At 36.9% G+C, this 16,169-nt stretch overlaps 1 protein-coding gene across 2 annotated transcripts in view; it reads left to right on the forward strand.

Annotated features, from left to right (window-relative positions):
• LOC101677498 (ankyrin repeat domain-containing protein 26-like) overlaps positions 1 to 15,813 on the forward strand; it is a 39,405-nt gene extending 23,592 nt beyond the window's left edge. Inside the window, exons 5-9 of one of the 2 annotated variants that reach the window (XM_045069189.1) lie at positions 1,056 to 1,325; positions 2,329 to 2,543; positions 3,797 to 3,962; positions 14,446 to 14,491; positions 15,575 to 15,813. In XM_045069189.1, the coding sequence (XP_044925124.1) occupies positions 1,056 to 1,325; positions 2,329 to 2,543; positions 3,797 to 3,962; positions 14,446 to 14,491; positions 15,575 to 15,714 (837 nt within the window). In that variant the 3' untranslated portion in view covers positions 15,715 to 15,813. The remainder of the gene's footprint in view (positions 1 to 1,055; positions 1,326 to 2,328; positions 2,544 to 3,796; positions 3,963 to 14,445; positions 14,492 to 15,574) is intronic. The other variant, XM_045069190.1, reaches the window with a different exon arrangement.
• The last annotated feature ends 356 nt before the right edge of the window (positions 15,814 to 16,169 follow it).

The following is a 16,169-nucleotide window of genomic DNA, read 5'->3' on the forward strand; positions in this document are numbered from 1 at the left end:
GTTCTTCCCAACTCAGCATCACTGAAACTCCAGCAAGTTTTTTGGTTGTTTTCATTGCTTAGTATATTCTCTTATTTTGTGGGAAGTAACAAAGGATTGTAACACTGTCGAGTTAAAGAATTTTTTTATCCAAAAATATATAAATCATCTCACTAAATTTTTTCCCCACTACTATTTATTTTTTTTTTACTGAGAGATGTGATTTCTTAATCTTGTGAATCATTTCTCCTCAGAATGCAATTCAAATTAGCATAAGACATTTGTAATTCAGAAAAAGGCTTATGGCAATAGAATCAGCATTTATAGATTCATTAATTAGTGTCTTATTTTCAATGTCTTATTTTGGTAAGCATTTATTGGCTCAGACCTACATAAGTCAATATGGTATTCCTAAAACTTCTTTAAAAATTATGGAGTACATGGGCACCTGGGTAGTTCAGTTAAGTGCCTTTGGCTTGGGTCGTGATCCTGGGATGCTGGGATTGAGCCCCATGCTTGGCTTCCTGATCAGTGGGGAGTCTGCTTCTCCCTCTCCCTGCTCTTGTGCTCTTGCTGTCTTGCTCTCTCTCCCTCTCAAATACAGAAATAAAAATTTAAAAAATATTATGGAGTGTTAAGATGAGGGAAGAGTTAAGAGACTTTCTACTAAGACGTGACTTACAGTTATTTTATGGAGGAAAAATCTGAAACAATCAGAAAAATAAAAGTATAAAAATTAAATACAAATGTGTGGCAAAGAGGATGACAGCAGAGATCGATTTTAGCAACTCTTAGTGGTTTGAATTTTGTTCTTCATTTTTCTGAGTTATTTGAGGTTCCACATTCCAAGACTGTACTACAATATAGAAAACATTTTGTTGAAAATGAACTTATTTTAAGATTTGAGCACCTGCCCAGAGCAGTCAGTAATGTATGTGACTCTTGATCTTGGGGGTGTGAGTTCAAGCCCCATATTTGGTGCAGAGATTTAAAATCTTTGAAAAAAATTTGGGGTCTTAGTTTTGCATTAGACTCTTTTCACTTTACTTCCAAACTGTATTATTTTATTCATGCAGGTTGATGATCTTACAGCAAAACTGGAAACTGTGTCTTCAAGAAACCAGGTTCTTATTCGGGAATTATCATCTATGAAAGAAATCCAAACAAAATGTGAAAAACTAGAGAAGAATAAAAAGAAGTTGGAACAACAAGTAGTAAACCTCAGAAGTTGTATAGAAGTCAACATGTTTGAATATAATAAAATAGAACAATATAAAGAGGATTTTGAAGAAACTACAAGATTGAACGTAGCAGAAAAATTAAAAGAAGTTGATCTATTTTTAGAGGTTAATTTATTTGTCTATAAAATGTTTTAATTCATTTCACTGCAAATTACATTTTGGTTATATGCAGTGTAGAGTTTTCCTCTACTTCCTTTATAGCAATTTGGTAAATTTCTGGAAGCATTTGTTCCTTCCCTTTAAAAATTTCAGTTTTCATTATTATTCACACTAATTGATCTTTCAGAATGATTCACAGTAGAAAGCATTTTATTTTTTAAGACCAGTTAGTATAAAACAAGGCTATTGAGAGGAAAAGAAAAAAATGTGCTTTAAAAATTTTGATCATGGGAGATTAAGAGTCACTTATGGTTTGTCTCCCTCCCAATCCCATCTTGTTTCATTTATTCTTCTCCTACCCACTTAAGCCCCCATGTTGCATCACCATTTCCTCTGGGGATAAAAATATGTGTTTATAAAAAATAAAAAATTAATTAAAAAAATTTTGATCATGGAGTACATGGGTGGCTCAGTTAGTTGCTTGTTTGGGCTCCATTCTGGGCATTCCTACATAAAAGAAATGGTACCATACTTGGATTATTCCTTTTTTTTAATATTAAATATTTATTTATTTGGAAAGCACGAGTAGGGGATGGACAGGTAGAGAGAAAATTCTAGGCATACTTCATGCTGAGTAGGACACAGGGCTTTATCCCAGGACCCTGAGAACACTATCTGAGCAGAAACCAAGAGTCAGACTCTCAGATGACTGAGTCATCCAGGCACTCCAGGTACCTCAATTATTCTTAAGTTGTATTGTTCACATTTTAAAAATTTAAATGATTTTATTATTCTTTGAATTATCAGATTGCATGATCTCTAATGTAAGAATGAACATTATTCACATTTAATTCAGTTTCACATTAATGATAAATATTTTACATTTCAGCTTTTTTTTTTCACTTTAAAAATTGCTCTCTGAATCATTGACACAAAACTAAAAGAAAGAAATATACTGTAATTACCCAGGTTGTAACAATTTTAAAACTATGCTTTTGATTTGCTTTAGATGCAAGTAGCATTTCAAGAAAGCTTAGCACAGATAAGAGAAAATAATTATGCTTCAGTAAGAAGTCAAATGGAACTCAGAATTAAAGAGCTGGAATTTGAATTATCCAAAATGAAAAATTCTCAAGACGTTACTAAAATAGAATTGGACATATACAAGCACCTCTACCTAGAAGAAGTAACACATCGAATGTCATTGACAAATGAACTGAACAAGTAAGTTAAAACAATCATAGAAAGTAGAGTTAGCTTATTAATTTGCCTATAAACCATAATTTTTATGGAGCCACGATCATGAGATCATTAGTAAGTGAAAGCCAACTAGATAGTATAATTTTGAAAAATGATGTTTGTAAATGAACTTATTGTCGAAATGCTAGTCCAAGTCAGTTTGCATTTCTCTTTTTTTTGTTGTTTTAAATGATTTTATTTTTTTCCCTTGCATATTTTCAGTTAATCTGATCTCCTAGTCTTTAAACTAATTGTTGGAAGATTTATAATTTAGACAGTATATTATTATAAAATTGTCAGAATTACCCTAAATAGAAATGAGTTTATTAATATTTATTTATTAATGTTAGTTTATTTCTGTATTTCTTTATTTCTTTAACCCAAAATGTCAAGATGGAAATGGTAGATTCCACCCCCAGTACCCTGGTATCTGTGTTATAACCTAATTGCCTCTGGAGCTGTTTCAGTTCTTTATGATCACAACTCTGCCATCTACTTGTCCTCTAGCAATTGTTCGTCTAAATTTTTCCTCAGTGCCAAATGCTCAATCTCTCTGAGGTAATGTGTGAAATGTACAAGAGTGGTGAAAGCCAATGCTTGAAAAATGTCTTTGAGGGATTTTTAAAATTTTTATTTTCCTTTAAAGATTTTACATATTTATTTGACACACACACAGAGAGAGAGAGAGAGAGAGAGCAAGTGAGCACAAGCAGAGGGGAGCAACAGGCAGAGGGTGAGGGAGAAGCAGGCTTCCTTCAAGCAGGGAGCCCAGTGTGGGGCTCAATTCCAGGACTGTGGGGTCCTGACCTGAGTTGAAGGCAGATGGTTAACTGACCGAGCCACCCAGACCCCCAGGATGGTTTATTTTTGCAGCTCTAAACTGGTTTGCTAAATATAAGTATGTATCATGGCATCCCCAAGAATCTTTTAAGTACAACCATTCCAGAAGGCAGCAGGTATAACCTGTTAGGCCATGGACATCACTGATAGCCATTTCTCTCCCTCCTTAATTTGAATTACTTGTTAGTTAGGAACCCTAGAAATATATGTACTTCTTTAAAACAGTTTTAAACCAATAATTATACATACTGGGTCTTCTCTGTCACATTTACCATGTTAAAACACTATTTAATGGCACATTCTGTTTACTATTATGGAAACTTAAAAAAATGCAAGTAATTTAGGACTGATTTGGGGAGAAATGAAATACTAAGCATTGTGTTTTGTTATCTGAACAGGACTAGTGCGGCCAATATGAGGCCAGCCCCAGATCTGCCTTATGGTAGAAATGTTAATAATAATAGTTCACTATTCAATAGAAATGTTGCTGTAAGAGAAAACATGGTGACTCGAACCTCAAACTCAAGGCGTTCAAGTAATGACATTGATAATTACATCACCAAGGTTAGTTATATTATTTTTCCTCTTTTTCCTTGGGTTTCAGATTCCTGATATAATTTTTGTTTTTAATTTGGTAAAATTCTGAGTTGTTTAGCTAACTAAATACACTCTAAGTAAAAGTCATAATTATTTGTGCTAATAAAGAAATGAGACAGAAATTTTGATTTTTTTCTTAGATCCTGAAGCTCTTACTTTCAAGAGAAACCTATTATAACCTTTATCAATAAATATAATTAAACTGACATATTTTATTATTTTTTCAAGATTTTATTTATTTTAGAGAGAGAGTGTACAAGAGGGGGAGAGAGTGTGAGATTCTCAAGCAGACTTCCTGCTGAGTGTGGAACCCTACATGGGGCCCAGCCTTACAATCCTAAGATCATAACCTGAGCCAAAAACAAGAGTCAGACACCCAGGTACCCCAAAATGGACACATTTTAAATTTCTTAAAAACCTACATCTAAATTCAATTTTAGAAAGTAACTATTATTGCTCACTAATGAAATCTATACTTAGACGCTTTGACTAATTTTCTGGTTGGCAATGGTTCATAACAATTTTAAAGTTCGTTATTACCCATTTTTCCCACCCCTATGTATAAGCGAACAATAAGAATCCAAACACTTAATCACATATGGGCATTTATTATTTAAAAGAGCCTATGATAAGTCCTTTTTATGCATTAAATAAACTTGTAGTGCTAAAGAGATTAGTTTTACTTTTTCAGTTGTAATTGCTGTCATTTTCTCACCTGAGAGTACATTCTTTTTTTTTTTTTTAAGATTTTTATTTATTTATTTGACAGAGAGAGATCACAAGTAGGCAGAGAGGCAGGCAGAGAGAGAGGAGGAAGCAGGCTCCCTGCCGAGCAGAAAGCCCGATGTGGGACTCGATCCCAGGACCTGAGATCATGACCTGAGCCGAAGTCAGCGGCTTAACCCACTGAGCCACCCAGGCGCCCCCTGAGAGTACATTCTTAATTGTTGTCTTACTTGGAGCATTTTTTAAAACTTATAACACTTCTATTTCAATTTTTACAAAATGTCCTGCTGAGCAATTGTAGAGCATTTTCTAAATCGCTAAATCAAGCAAATACAGAATTATTATTATTTTTTTTTTTTTAGAGAGAGAGAGAGAGAGTGTGTGTGTGCAAGCTGGCAGTGGGTGGTGAGGTGCAGAGGGTAAGCAGGCTCCATACTCAGTGCAGAGTCTGATGCAGGGCTCAGTCTGAATGATCCTAAGATCATGACCTGAACCAAAGTCAAGATCAGATCCTTAACTGACTGAGCCACCCAGGTGCCCCACAACTGGAATTTTTAAAATGAAGTCCACGTATATCTTCCTTGCCATTACTTGAATGATTGATGACTAAGATGGGAATAATAGGGAGTCTTTAAGTAGCAGCTGGTTTCTGTTGTGTATCATTGTTATTAAAATATCCATTTCAATCAATGTACATAGGTTTATGGTTTTGAAAGTATATTCATGGTCTTACAAATGCAGACAAAAGTAACATAGGCTCATGGTAAATGAGGCCTCAATCTTGTTCTTTTTTTGGTTTCCTTATTGTCTTGCTCTCTTTCCTCCTAATTTGAGGACTTTCTTTAGTGTTATGCTTGGTTGCCTTTCTTTTTCTTTTTTGTATATTATAGATTTTTGTGATCACAATGAAGTTCATATATAACATCCCATGGATATAGAAGTCTATTTTAAGTTGTTGGTTACTTAAGTTCAAACACATTTTAAAAACACTACATTTTTCCACCCCACCTTGTTTTATGTATTTGATGTCTTAGTTTACATCTTTTAATTTTGTGTATCCCTTAACTAATTACTGTAGATACAATTGTTGTTAGTGCTCTTGTCTTTTAACATTCATACTGCCTATATAAAAGTGATCAATCTATTACTTTTATTGTATGTTTGCTTTTACCAATAAAACTCTTTCTTTCATAATTTTCTTATTTCTAGTTATGTCCTTGTCTTTCTTTCTTCTTTCTTTCTTTTTTCCTTTCTTTCTTTTAATGTATTTTTGAGAGCAATCAAGAGAGAACACAGATGGGAGGGGAGGGCCACAGAGAGAGGGAGAAGCAGACTCCCTGAGCACGGGGCCTGGTGTGGGGCTTGATCCTAGGAGGTCCCTTAACATGTCCTCATTTTAAAAATTCTTTTATCTTTTTGTTTTTTGGCTTGGATGACTTCTGCTGCCCTGTCCTGTAGATCACTGATCTGTTCATCTGCAGCCTTTGATCTGCTGTTGATTCCCTCTGGTGTATTTTTCATTTCAAGTTATTGTATTTTTCAGCTCTGATTGGTTCTTCTTTATATTTTCTTTTGATACTAGTTGGAGTTCCCACTGATTCCATCCATTTAATATAATATTGAGGTATGTGCCCTCTATCCCTACACTTTGAAGAGTTTTGATCAGGAAGGGATGCTGAACTTTTGTCAAATGCTTTTTCAGCACCTATTGAGAGTATCATATGGTTCTTGTTCTTTCTTTTCTTGTAATTTCTTTTATTAATGTGTTGTATCACATTGATTGATTTGCGGATATTGAACCAACCTTGCAGCCCTGGAATAAATCCCACTTGGTCCTGGTGAATAATCCTTTTAATGTACTGTTGAATCCTATTGGCTAGCATTTTGGTGAGAATTTTCACATCTGTGTTCATCAAGGATATTGATAGTTCCCTTTTTTTATGGGATCCTTGTCTGTTTTGGGGATCAAGGTGATACTGGCCTCATAAAATGAGTTTGGAAGTTTTCCTTCCATTTCTATTTTTTGGAACCGTTTCAGGAGAATAGGAATTATTTCTACTTTAAATGTTTGGTAGAACTCCCCCGGGAAGCCGCCTGGCCCTGGGCTTTTGTTTGTTTGGAGATTTTTGTTTCAATCTCCTTACTGGTTATGGGTCTGTTCAGGTTTTCTATTTCTTCCTGGTTCAGTTGTGGTAGTTTGCATGTCTCTGGGAATGCATACATTTCTTCCAGATTGTCAAATTTGTTGGCGTAGAGTTGCTCATAGTATGTTCTTATAATTGTCTGTATTTCTTCAGTGTTAGCTGTGATCTCTGCTCTTTCATTCATGATTTTATTTAACTGGGTCCTTTCTCTTTTCTTTTTGATAATTCTGGCCAGGGGTTTATCAATTTTATTTATTCTTTCAAAGAACCAACAACTAGTTTCATTGATTTGTTCTATTGTTTTTTTGGTTTCTATTTCATTGATTTCTGCTCTGATCTTTGTGATTTCTCTTCTCCTTCTGGGTTTAGGCTTTCTTTGTTCTTTCTCCATTCCTTCCAGTGTAGGGTTACGTTGTATACTTGAGACCTTTCTTGTTTCTTGAGAAAGGCTTGTACCGCTATATATTTTCCTCTCAGGACTGGCTTTGTTGTGTCTCACAGATTTTGAACCGTTGTGTTTTCATTATCATTTGTTTCCATGAATTTTTTGAATTCTTCTTTAATTTCCTGGTTGACCCATTCATTTTTTTAAAAAGATTTTATTTATTTATTTGAGAGAGAGAGAGAGATCGCAAATAGGCAGAGACAGAGGTAGAGAGAGAGGAAGGGAAGCAGGCTCCCTGCCCAGCAGAGAGCCCGATATGGGGCTCGATCCCAGGACCCAGGGATCATGCCCTGAGCCGAAGGTAGAGGCTTTAACCCACTGAGCTACCCAGGTTCCCCTGACCCATTCATTCTTTAGAAGGATACTGTTTAGTCACCATGTATTTGGGTGCTTTCCAAATTTCCTCTTGTGATTGAGTTCTAGCTTCAGAGCATTGTGGCCTGAAAGTATGCAGGGAATGATCCCAATCTTTTGATAGCAGTTGAGACCTGATTTAGGACCGAAGATATGATCTATTCTGGAGAATGTTCCATGTGCACTAGAGAAGAATGTGCATTCTGTTGCTTTGGGATACAATGTTCTGAATATATGTATGATGTCCATCTGGTCCAGTGTGTCATTTAAGGCCTTTACTTCCTTGTTGATATTTTGCTTGGATGATCTGTCCATTTCAGTGAGGGAAGTGTTAAAGTCCCCTACATTATTGTAGTATTGTTGATGTGTTCCTTGATTTTGTTATTAATTGGTTTATATAGTTGGCTGCTCCCACGTTAGGGGCATAGATATTTAAAATTGTTAGATCTTCTTGTTGGACAGAAGTATGATATAGTGTCCTTCCTCATCTCTTATTATAGTCTTTGGTTTAAAATCTAATTGATCTGATATAAGGATTGCCACCCCTGCTTTCTTCTGATGTCCATTAGCATGGTAAATTGTTTTCCACCCCCTCATTTTAAATCTGGAGGTGTCTTTGGGTCTAAAATGAGTTTCTTGTAGGCAACATATAGATGGGTTTTGTTTTTTTATCCATTCTGATACCCTGTGTCTTTTGATTGGGGCATTTAGTCCATTAACATTCAGGGTAACTATTGAGAGATATGAATTTAGTGCCATTGTATTGCCTGTAAGGTGACTGTTACTGTATATTGTCTCTGTTCCTTTCTGATCTACTACTTTTAGGCTCTCTCTTTGCTTAGAGGACCCTTTCAATATTTCCTGTGGAGCTGGTTTGGTGTTTGCAAATTCTTTCAGTTTTTGTTTGTCCTGGAAGCTTTTTATCTCTCCTTCTATTTTCAATGATAGCCTAGCTCGATATAGCATTCTTGGCTACATGTTTTTCTCATTTACTGCTCTGAATATATCATGCCAGCTCCTTCTGGCCTGCCAGGTCTGTGGATAACTCAGCTGCCAATCTAATATTTTTACCATTGTATGTTACAGACTTCTTTTCCTGGGCTGCTTTCAGGATTTTCTCTTTGTCACTAATACTTGTAAATTTTACTCTTAGTTGATGGGGTGTGGACCTATTCTTGTTGGTTTTGACGGGGGTTCTCTGCACCTCCTGGATTTTTATGCTTGTGTCCTTTGCCATATTAGGGAAATGCTCTCCAATAATTATCTCCAATATACCTGCTGCTCCCATCTCTTTTTCTATTTCTTCTGGAATCCCAATTATTCTAATGTTGTTTTGTCTTATGGTGTCACTTATCTCTCGAATTCTCCCCTCATGGTCCAGTAGCTGTCTGTCTCTCTTTTGCTCAGCTTCTTTATTCTCTGTCATTTGGTCTTCTCTATCACTAATTCTTTCTTATGCCTCACTTATCCTAGCAGTGAGAGCCTCCATTTTTGATTGCACCTCATTAATAGCTTTTTTGATTTCAACTTGGTTAGATTATAGTTCTTTTATTTCTGCAGAAAGGGCTTTTATATCTCCCGAGAGAGTTTTTCTACTATCTTCCATGCCTTTTTCAAGCCCGACTAGAACCTTGAGAATCATCATTATGAACTCTAGATCTGACATATTATTGATTAGGTCCCTAGCCTTTGGTACTGCCTCTTGTTCTATTTTTGGGGTGAATTTTTCTGCCTTGTCATTTTGTCCAGATAAGAGTATATGAAGGTGCAAGTAAAATACTAAAAGGGTGGCAAAGACCCCAGGAAAATACACTTCAACCAAATCAGAAGAGATCCCAAATTGTGGGGGCAAAGGGAGAAAGGGGATAAAAAGAGGTTCAGAAAAAAATTAAAAGGAAGAATAAATAAAAAATATAAAAAAGAAAAAAATATATATTAGATAAACTAGATAAAAAATGTTAAAAAAAAAGAAAAGAAAAGTTAAAAAAAATTTAGCAGCAGAAGAAAAATAATTGAAAAGAAAAAAAAGTTTAAATTAACTGCAAGACTAAAGAACCATGGGGAGAAAGCCATGATCCGTGCTTTGCTTTCTCCTCCTCTGGAATTCTGCATCTCTCCTTGATATTGAATCTTCACTCCTTGGTAGGTGAACTTGGTCCTGGCTGGATTTCTTGTTGATCATCTGGGGGAGGGCCCTGTTGTATTGATTCTCAAGTGTCTTTGCTCCAGGCGGAATTGCACCGCCCTTACGAGGGGCCGGGCTGAGTAATCGCTCGGGTTTGCTTTCGGGAGCTCTTGTTCCCTGAGCGCTTTCTATAGAGTTTCCAGAAAACCGGAATAAAATGGTGGCCTCCTGGTCTCTGGCCAGGAGGACCCGAGAGCCCGGGGTCCCCCTCTTCAGTGCACCCTCAGATAACAGCACCCAATTACTCCTGTCTCCCTGGCCTCTGGCTGCGCTCCGACCTCACAGAGCCTGCGACTGGTTTAAGGTAACCCTGAGCTGAGAGCTCACTCCTCAGCTCTGTCTCTGTAGTCGGCTTCCCCGCTCTAACACCTGCAAGCTCTGCGACACTCAGACACCCCCGATCCTTCTGTGGCCCTGCAGGACCTGAGGCCAAGCTGACCCCGTGTGGGCTTCACCCTGGTTTAGCCTCTGGAGCGATGTCCCTCAGCAGAACAGACTTTTAAAAGTCCTGATTTTGTGCTCCATTGCTCCGCTGCTTGTTGGGAGCCGGCCTCTCCCCCCGCAGTCTATCTTCCTGTCGCTTTGGATTTACTTCTCTGCCAGTCCTTCCTTTCAGAAAGTGGTTGATTTTCTGTTTCTAGAATTGCTGTTCTTCTCTTCAATCTCCCGTTGGATTTGTAGGTGTTTGCAATCTTTAGGTAAGCTATCTAGTTGATCTCCTGTTACCTGAAGTAGTCTCAGCCTGCTACTTCTCCGCCATCTTGACTCCTCCGGAGCCTCCTTTTTTTTTTTTTTTTATTGCATCTCCTTAATAACCTTTTGATTTCAACTTGGTAATATTTTTGTTCTTTTATTTCTGCAGAAAAGGATATTCCAGTGTCTTTTGTGCTTTGTTCAAGCCCAGCTAGTATTTTTATAATTGTTATTCCAAACTCTAATTCTGTCATCTTACTTATATCCATACTGAGTAGGTCCCTGACAGTAAGTAGTAGATTTTCTTATTTCAGGTGAGTTTTTCCATGTAGTCATTCTGTCTAGAGAAGAACAGAAAATGAGAGAACAGAATACTAAAATAACAACAACAACCCCAGAGAAATATAATCTTAAGCCAATCAGAAGAACCAGAAACCAAAATAAATAAATGAATAAGATAAAAATTTTAAAAGAGAAAGAATATAATCAGACAGGTGATGAGAACAGAACAATACACTAGATTCTGGGTATATTTTGGTCTGTTTGCTGGAGGAAACTACACCCCAAAATTGTAAAGAATGAAAAAATACATATAATCAAAAATAAAGTTAAACACTATGAAAGGACAGAATGTAACTATAAAAATTGAAATTAAGTCTGGAATAGTGATGCCACCAACGTTGGCTTTCTTTTTCAATATCCCTTTGGCTATTTGAGGTCTTTTCTGGTTCCATATAAATTTTAGAATTATTTGTTCCATTTCTTCATCATCAAGACAGCATGGTACTGGCACAAAAACAGACACATAGATCAATGGAACAGAATAGAGAGCCCAGAAATAGACCCTCAACTCTACAGTCAACTAATCTTCGACAAAGCAGGAAAGAATGTCCAATGGAAAAAAGACAGCCTCTTCAATAAATGGTGCTGGGAAAATTGGACAGACACATGCAGAAAAATGAAATTGGACCATTTCCTTACACAACACACAAAAATAGACTCAAAATCGATGAAGGACCTCAATGTGCGAAAGGAATCCATCAAAATCCTTGAGGAGAACACAGGCAGCAACCTCTTCGACCTCAGCCGCAGCAACATCTTCCTAGGAACAACGCCAGGATTTCATCAAGATCAAAAGCTTTTGCACAGCAAAGGAAACAGTTAACAAAATCAAAAGACAACTGACAGAATGGGAGAAGATATTTGCAAACGACATATCAGATAAAGGACTAGTGTCCAGGATCTATAAAGAACTTAGCAAACTCAATACCCAAAGAACAAATAATCCAATCAAGAAATGGGCAGAGGACATGAACAGACATTTCTGCAAAGAAGACATCCAGATGGTCAACAGACACATGAAAAAGTGCTCCATATCACTCGGCATCAGGGAAATACAAATCAAAACCACAATGAGATATCACCTCACACCAGTCAGAATGGCTAAAATCAACAAGTCAGGAAATGACAGATGCTGGCGAGGATGCGGAGAAAGAGGAACCCTCCTACACTGTTGGTGGGAATGCAAGCTGGTGCAGCCACTCTGGAAAACAGCATGGAGGTTCCTCAAAATGTTGAAAATAGAACTGCCCTATGACCCAGCAATTGCACTATTGGGTATTTACCCTAAGGATACAAACGTAGTGATCCAAAGGGGCACATGCACCCGAATGTTTATAGCAGCAATGTCCACAATAGCCAAACTATGGAAAGAACCTAGATGTCCATCAACAGATGAATGGATCAAGAAGATGTGGTATATATACACAATGGAATACTATGCAGCCATCAAAAGAAATGAAATCTTGCCATTTGCGACAACATGGATGGAACTAGAGCGTATCATGCTTAGTGAAATAAGTCAAGCAGAGAAAGACAACTATCATATGATCTCCCTGATATGAGGAAGTGGTGATGCAACATGGGGGTTTAAGTGGGTACGAGAAGAATTAATGAAACAAGATGGGATTGGGAGGGAGACAAACCATAAGTGACTCTTAATCTCACAAAACAAATTGAGGGTTGCTGGGGGGAGGGGGTTTAGGAGAAGGGGGTGGGATTATGGACATTGGGGAGGGTATGTGCTTTGGTGAGTGCTGTGAAGTGTGTAAACCTGGTGATTCACAGACCTGTACCCCTGGGGATAAAAATATATGTTTATAAAAAATTAAAAATTAAAAAGAAATTAAAAAAAATTTAAAAACCCGAGTTGATAAAATGAGAAATTGGTTGAAATGGAAAAAGAAAAAGAAAATTAAACTAGAAAGATTAAGGAGCCATGAGTCCTATATAGTATTTTCCCCCAGCACTAGAGTTTTGCAGTTCTCTGTGATTGGTTAAAGTTGATCCTAGTGCTAAGTTCTTGCTGATTTTCTGGGGGAGGAGACTTTGAGCTTTAGCTGATTCTCAGAGGTCTTTGCCCTGGTGGTATTGCAATGCCCTTGCCAGGGGGGCAGGCTAAGTAAGGGCTTCCAGATTCCTCTTTGTGGCTTTTGTTCCCTGATGGTTTTCCACACCACTTGAGAGGATTAGAATGAAAATGTGAGCCTCCCAGTGTCCATCCCTAGAGCTGAAAGCGGGCTCCCTCCACTCTTCAGTGTGCCCTCACAGAAAATCTGTCTATCATTCTTGTTTCCCTGGTTTCTGTATGTGCTCTCTGCATGCCCAACCTTTGAGCATTTTTATCTCAGCCATGCTACCCCCTTTGGAGTTTCCAAACTTCGTAGTCTCCTTTGGCATGCATTCATGCTGCTCCTCCGTGGACGGGGGAGGAAGGTCTTGCCCTGGCTTTTCTGTGTGTTGGGTCCCTACTCTAAGAGCAGTTACCCAGCGGGATGGGGTTTGTGGTTAATGGCAACACTGAGCTGAAAGCCTGCTCCTCTGCTCTTTGATTGCAGCTGGCTTCCCTGCTGAAACACCCATACTCAGGCTCCCCATTTGGTCTGTGACCTCGGGAATCCTGAGATCAGGCAGTTCTACCTAGGATTCTGACCTACTTCTCCACCTGAGTGCTTTTCAAGCAGGGATCTCTCTCACCAGATTAGACTTATAAAAGTTTCAGTTTGCATGCAACTGCTATATCACTTTCTGATAGGTGGTTTATGCACCCCACCCCACCAACAGTTTATCTTCTCATGTATCACCTTGGATTCACTTCTCCATGCCACACCTCCTACCTTGCAGAACATGGTCACTTTTCTATTTGTAGAATTATAGCAGTTCTTTTCTTAGATCTCAGGTTGAGTTCACAGGTGTTCAGAATGATTTGAAAACTCAAGCTGAATTCCAGGAACTGGACAAAACTATGGTCCCCTATGCCTCTGCCGTATTCCTCTTCTTCCAGAAATTTTGTATATTTAATAGACCAATATTAATTGTACTTTTTATCAGATTTATCTAAATAGCATTACAAGTATTTCTTCTGTTACCTAAGATTAAAATAAATAGGCATTTATTTTATTTATGTGATTATCTTTCTATTTAAGCAATCTCTAACTTAGTTTCAGTCTCCAATAGTGGTTTTTTTAATATTAAATTTTTTTTATTAATTTCTTTTCAGTGTAACAGAATTCATTGTTTATTCACCACACCCAGTACTCCATGCAATTTGTGCCCTCCACAATACCCACCACCTGGCTCCCCCAACCTCCCACCCACAGTGCCTTCAAAACTGTCAAGATTGTTTTTCAGTCTCTCATGGTTCATCTCCCCTTCCAATTTCCCTCAACTCCCTTTTCCTCTTGAGAGTCAATTATCATATGGTTTCACTTATTTGTGGAGCATAAATACATGGAGGACATAATAGTGTTATTTTAAGTTCACATTTCATAAGCTATATATAATTCCTACAGTAATGTCTCTTGTTTAACTTGAACATTATAAATAATATTTGACTAATTTCAGGTGCAGCAGGAGTTGGAAGAAACTATAGCTAGAGCAGCAAAGGAAGGTATGTTGCCAAATTTTCTGAATTAAGATGGTCATTGATTTCTGTAATAAACTATGAATACTAAATGGCATTGCTTTCCATTGTTTGGATAGTAGGTACTATGTTAAAAATTTTAATATATATCTAATAAAAATGTAAAACATAAATATAATGAGATATATACTTATTCCTCATTTAGTCATTGTGTTTCAGACTTAAAAAAAAAATCTCCAAATGCCTATTTATCTGTTATTTCAAGCTGTAATCTTCCTTCACTTCGGCCATCCCTCTGGAACTGTCAACGTAAATATGTGGGCTTTTTCAAATCCTTGTTTCTGCTAATGATATAAACATCCCCCCCCCCCCCCCGCAAAAGCAGTCTTGTCTTAGGTAATAGTTAAGCAATTATAGTTCAAATAGCTGTCACTTGACAGGTGACATTTAAATCTCCAGTCGTTGATTTTGTCATTGATTTACCTCTTGCCATTGGGTAAAATTCCAATCTCCATACATGGAATAAAAACCCCCAACTCAGTTTGGTTCTTGCCAGGTTTTTCAGCCTTCTCTTTCGCTAACATTTACCCTACTCTGTGGCTTTGCTCTCCCACCTCTTCAGCATCAACTACTTGCAATTCCACAGTGTTCCTTCTCACTCTCTGTGTACATTCTTTGTATATGCATCTTCCCTCTACCTGGCTTGCTTCTTCCCTGTCCTTCAGGCATCAGCTTACATATCCCTTACACCAAAAGGCAGACAATATTGATAGAAAACTAGGATTTTCCTTCTGTGCATCTTATGTTTAACTCTGAAAATTGCCTGTTTGATTTTTCAGTCTGTCCTATATGATTGTTCATGGGTGGGCTCTGTTATCATCTTGTAATAAGAAAAACAGAAGCTCTGATATTTTTCCACAATAGCAATTACCTCAGTGGACAACCATGAGCAAAATACGTTTAAAAGTAATCTTGTATTTTATATTGTAGTTGTATTAGATATTTTTCATTCTTCATAACACTCATTAGGCTTCAACTTTGTTTTTTTTACTAACTTTTAGTTAATAATGAATTATTATAGAGAAAGACTGTAATTCTTTTTCTTTTCAGCAGCTGCTGAATTTAAATCAGGCTTATCTGGTGAGGCCACCTCTTTTGAATCTACTTTTGCAAGACATACAGATTGTGATGACGTAATGAAAACATACAGAGAGAACTCAGAGTTTCTGAAGCAAAAGGATAGCATCTGAAAGATAAATAGTAAAAATTTATTTACTTGATGTTTACACATTTTAATTGCTTCCTATGAAATGTTTGATATGCAAAAATCTTGATTAAAAGAAAATATTTCTGGACCATGTGTGTAATGAAAGTTTATATAATATTTTAAGCTATGTTTCTTGGCAGCTAATTAACTTTTAAGCAGATTTTTTTATGTGGAAATCAGCATTATGGATTTTACATGCTCCAGGCTGCCCAAATACCAGCTTTCTAAACAGCACCCAACCAACCAAGTTTTCATAAATACTTCAGTCATGTTAATTGATAACTTTTTGGTATTTTCCAATTTTTATTACTACATATGAACCTGGAGATTTAGACAGACATTATTTTGATATATTGCTGCTAAGTTTATTGTCAATGTTCACACATATTCTAATTTTTATAGTGCCATAAAACCTATGTATAATTTTAATTTTAAATA

The sequence above is a fragment of the Mustela putorius genome, unplaced genomic scaffold (genome assembly GCF_011764305.1).
Source record: "Mustela putorius furo isolate JIRA1106 unplaced genomic scaffold, ASM1176430v1.1 tig00003913_pilon_pilon_pilon, whole genome shotgun sequence".
Classification (NCBI taxonomy): Eukaryota; Metazoa; Chordata; class Mammalia; order Carnivora; family Mustelidae; genus Mustela; species Mustela putorius.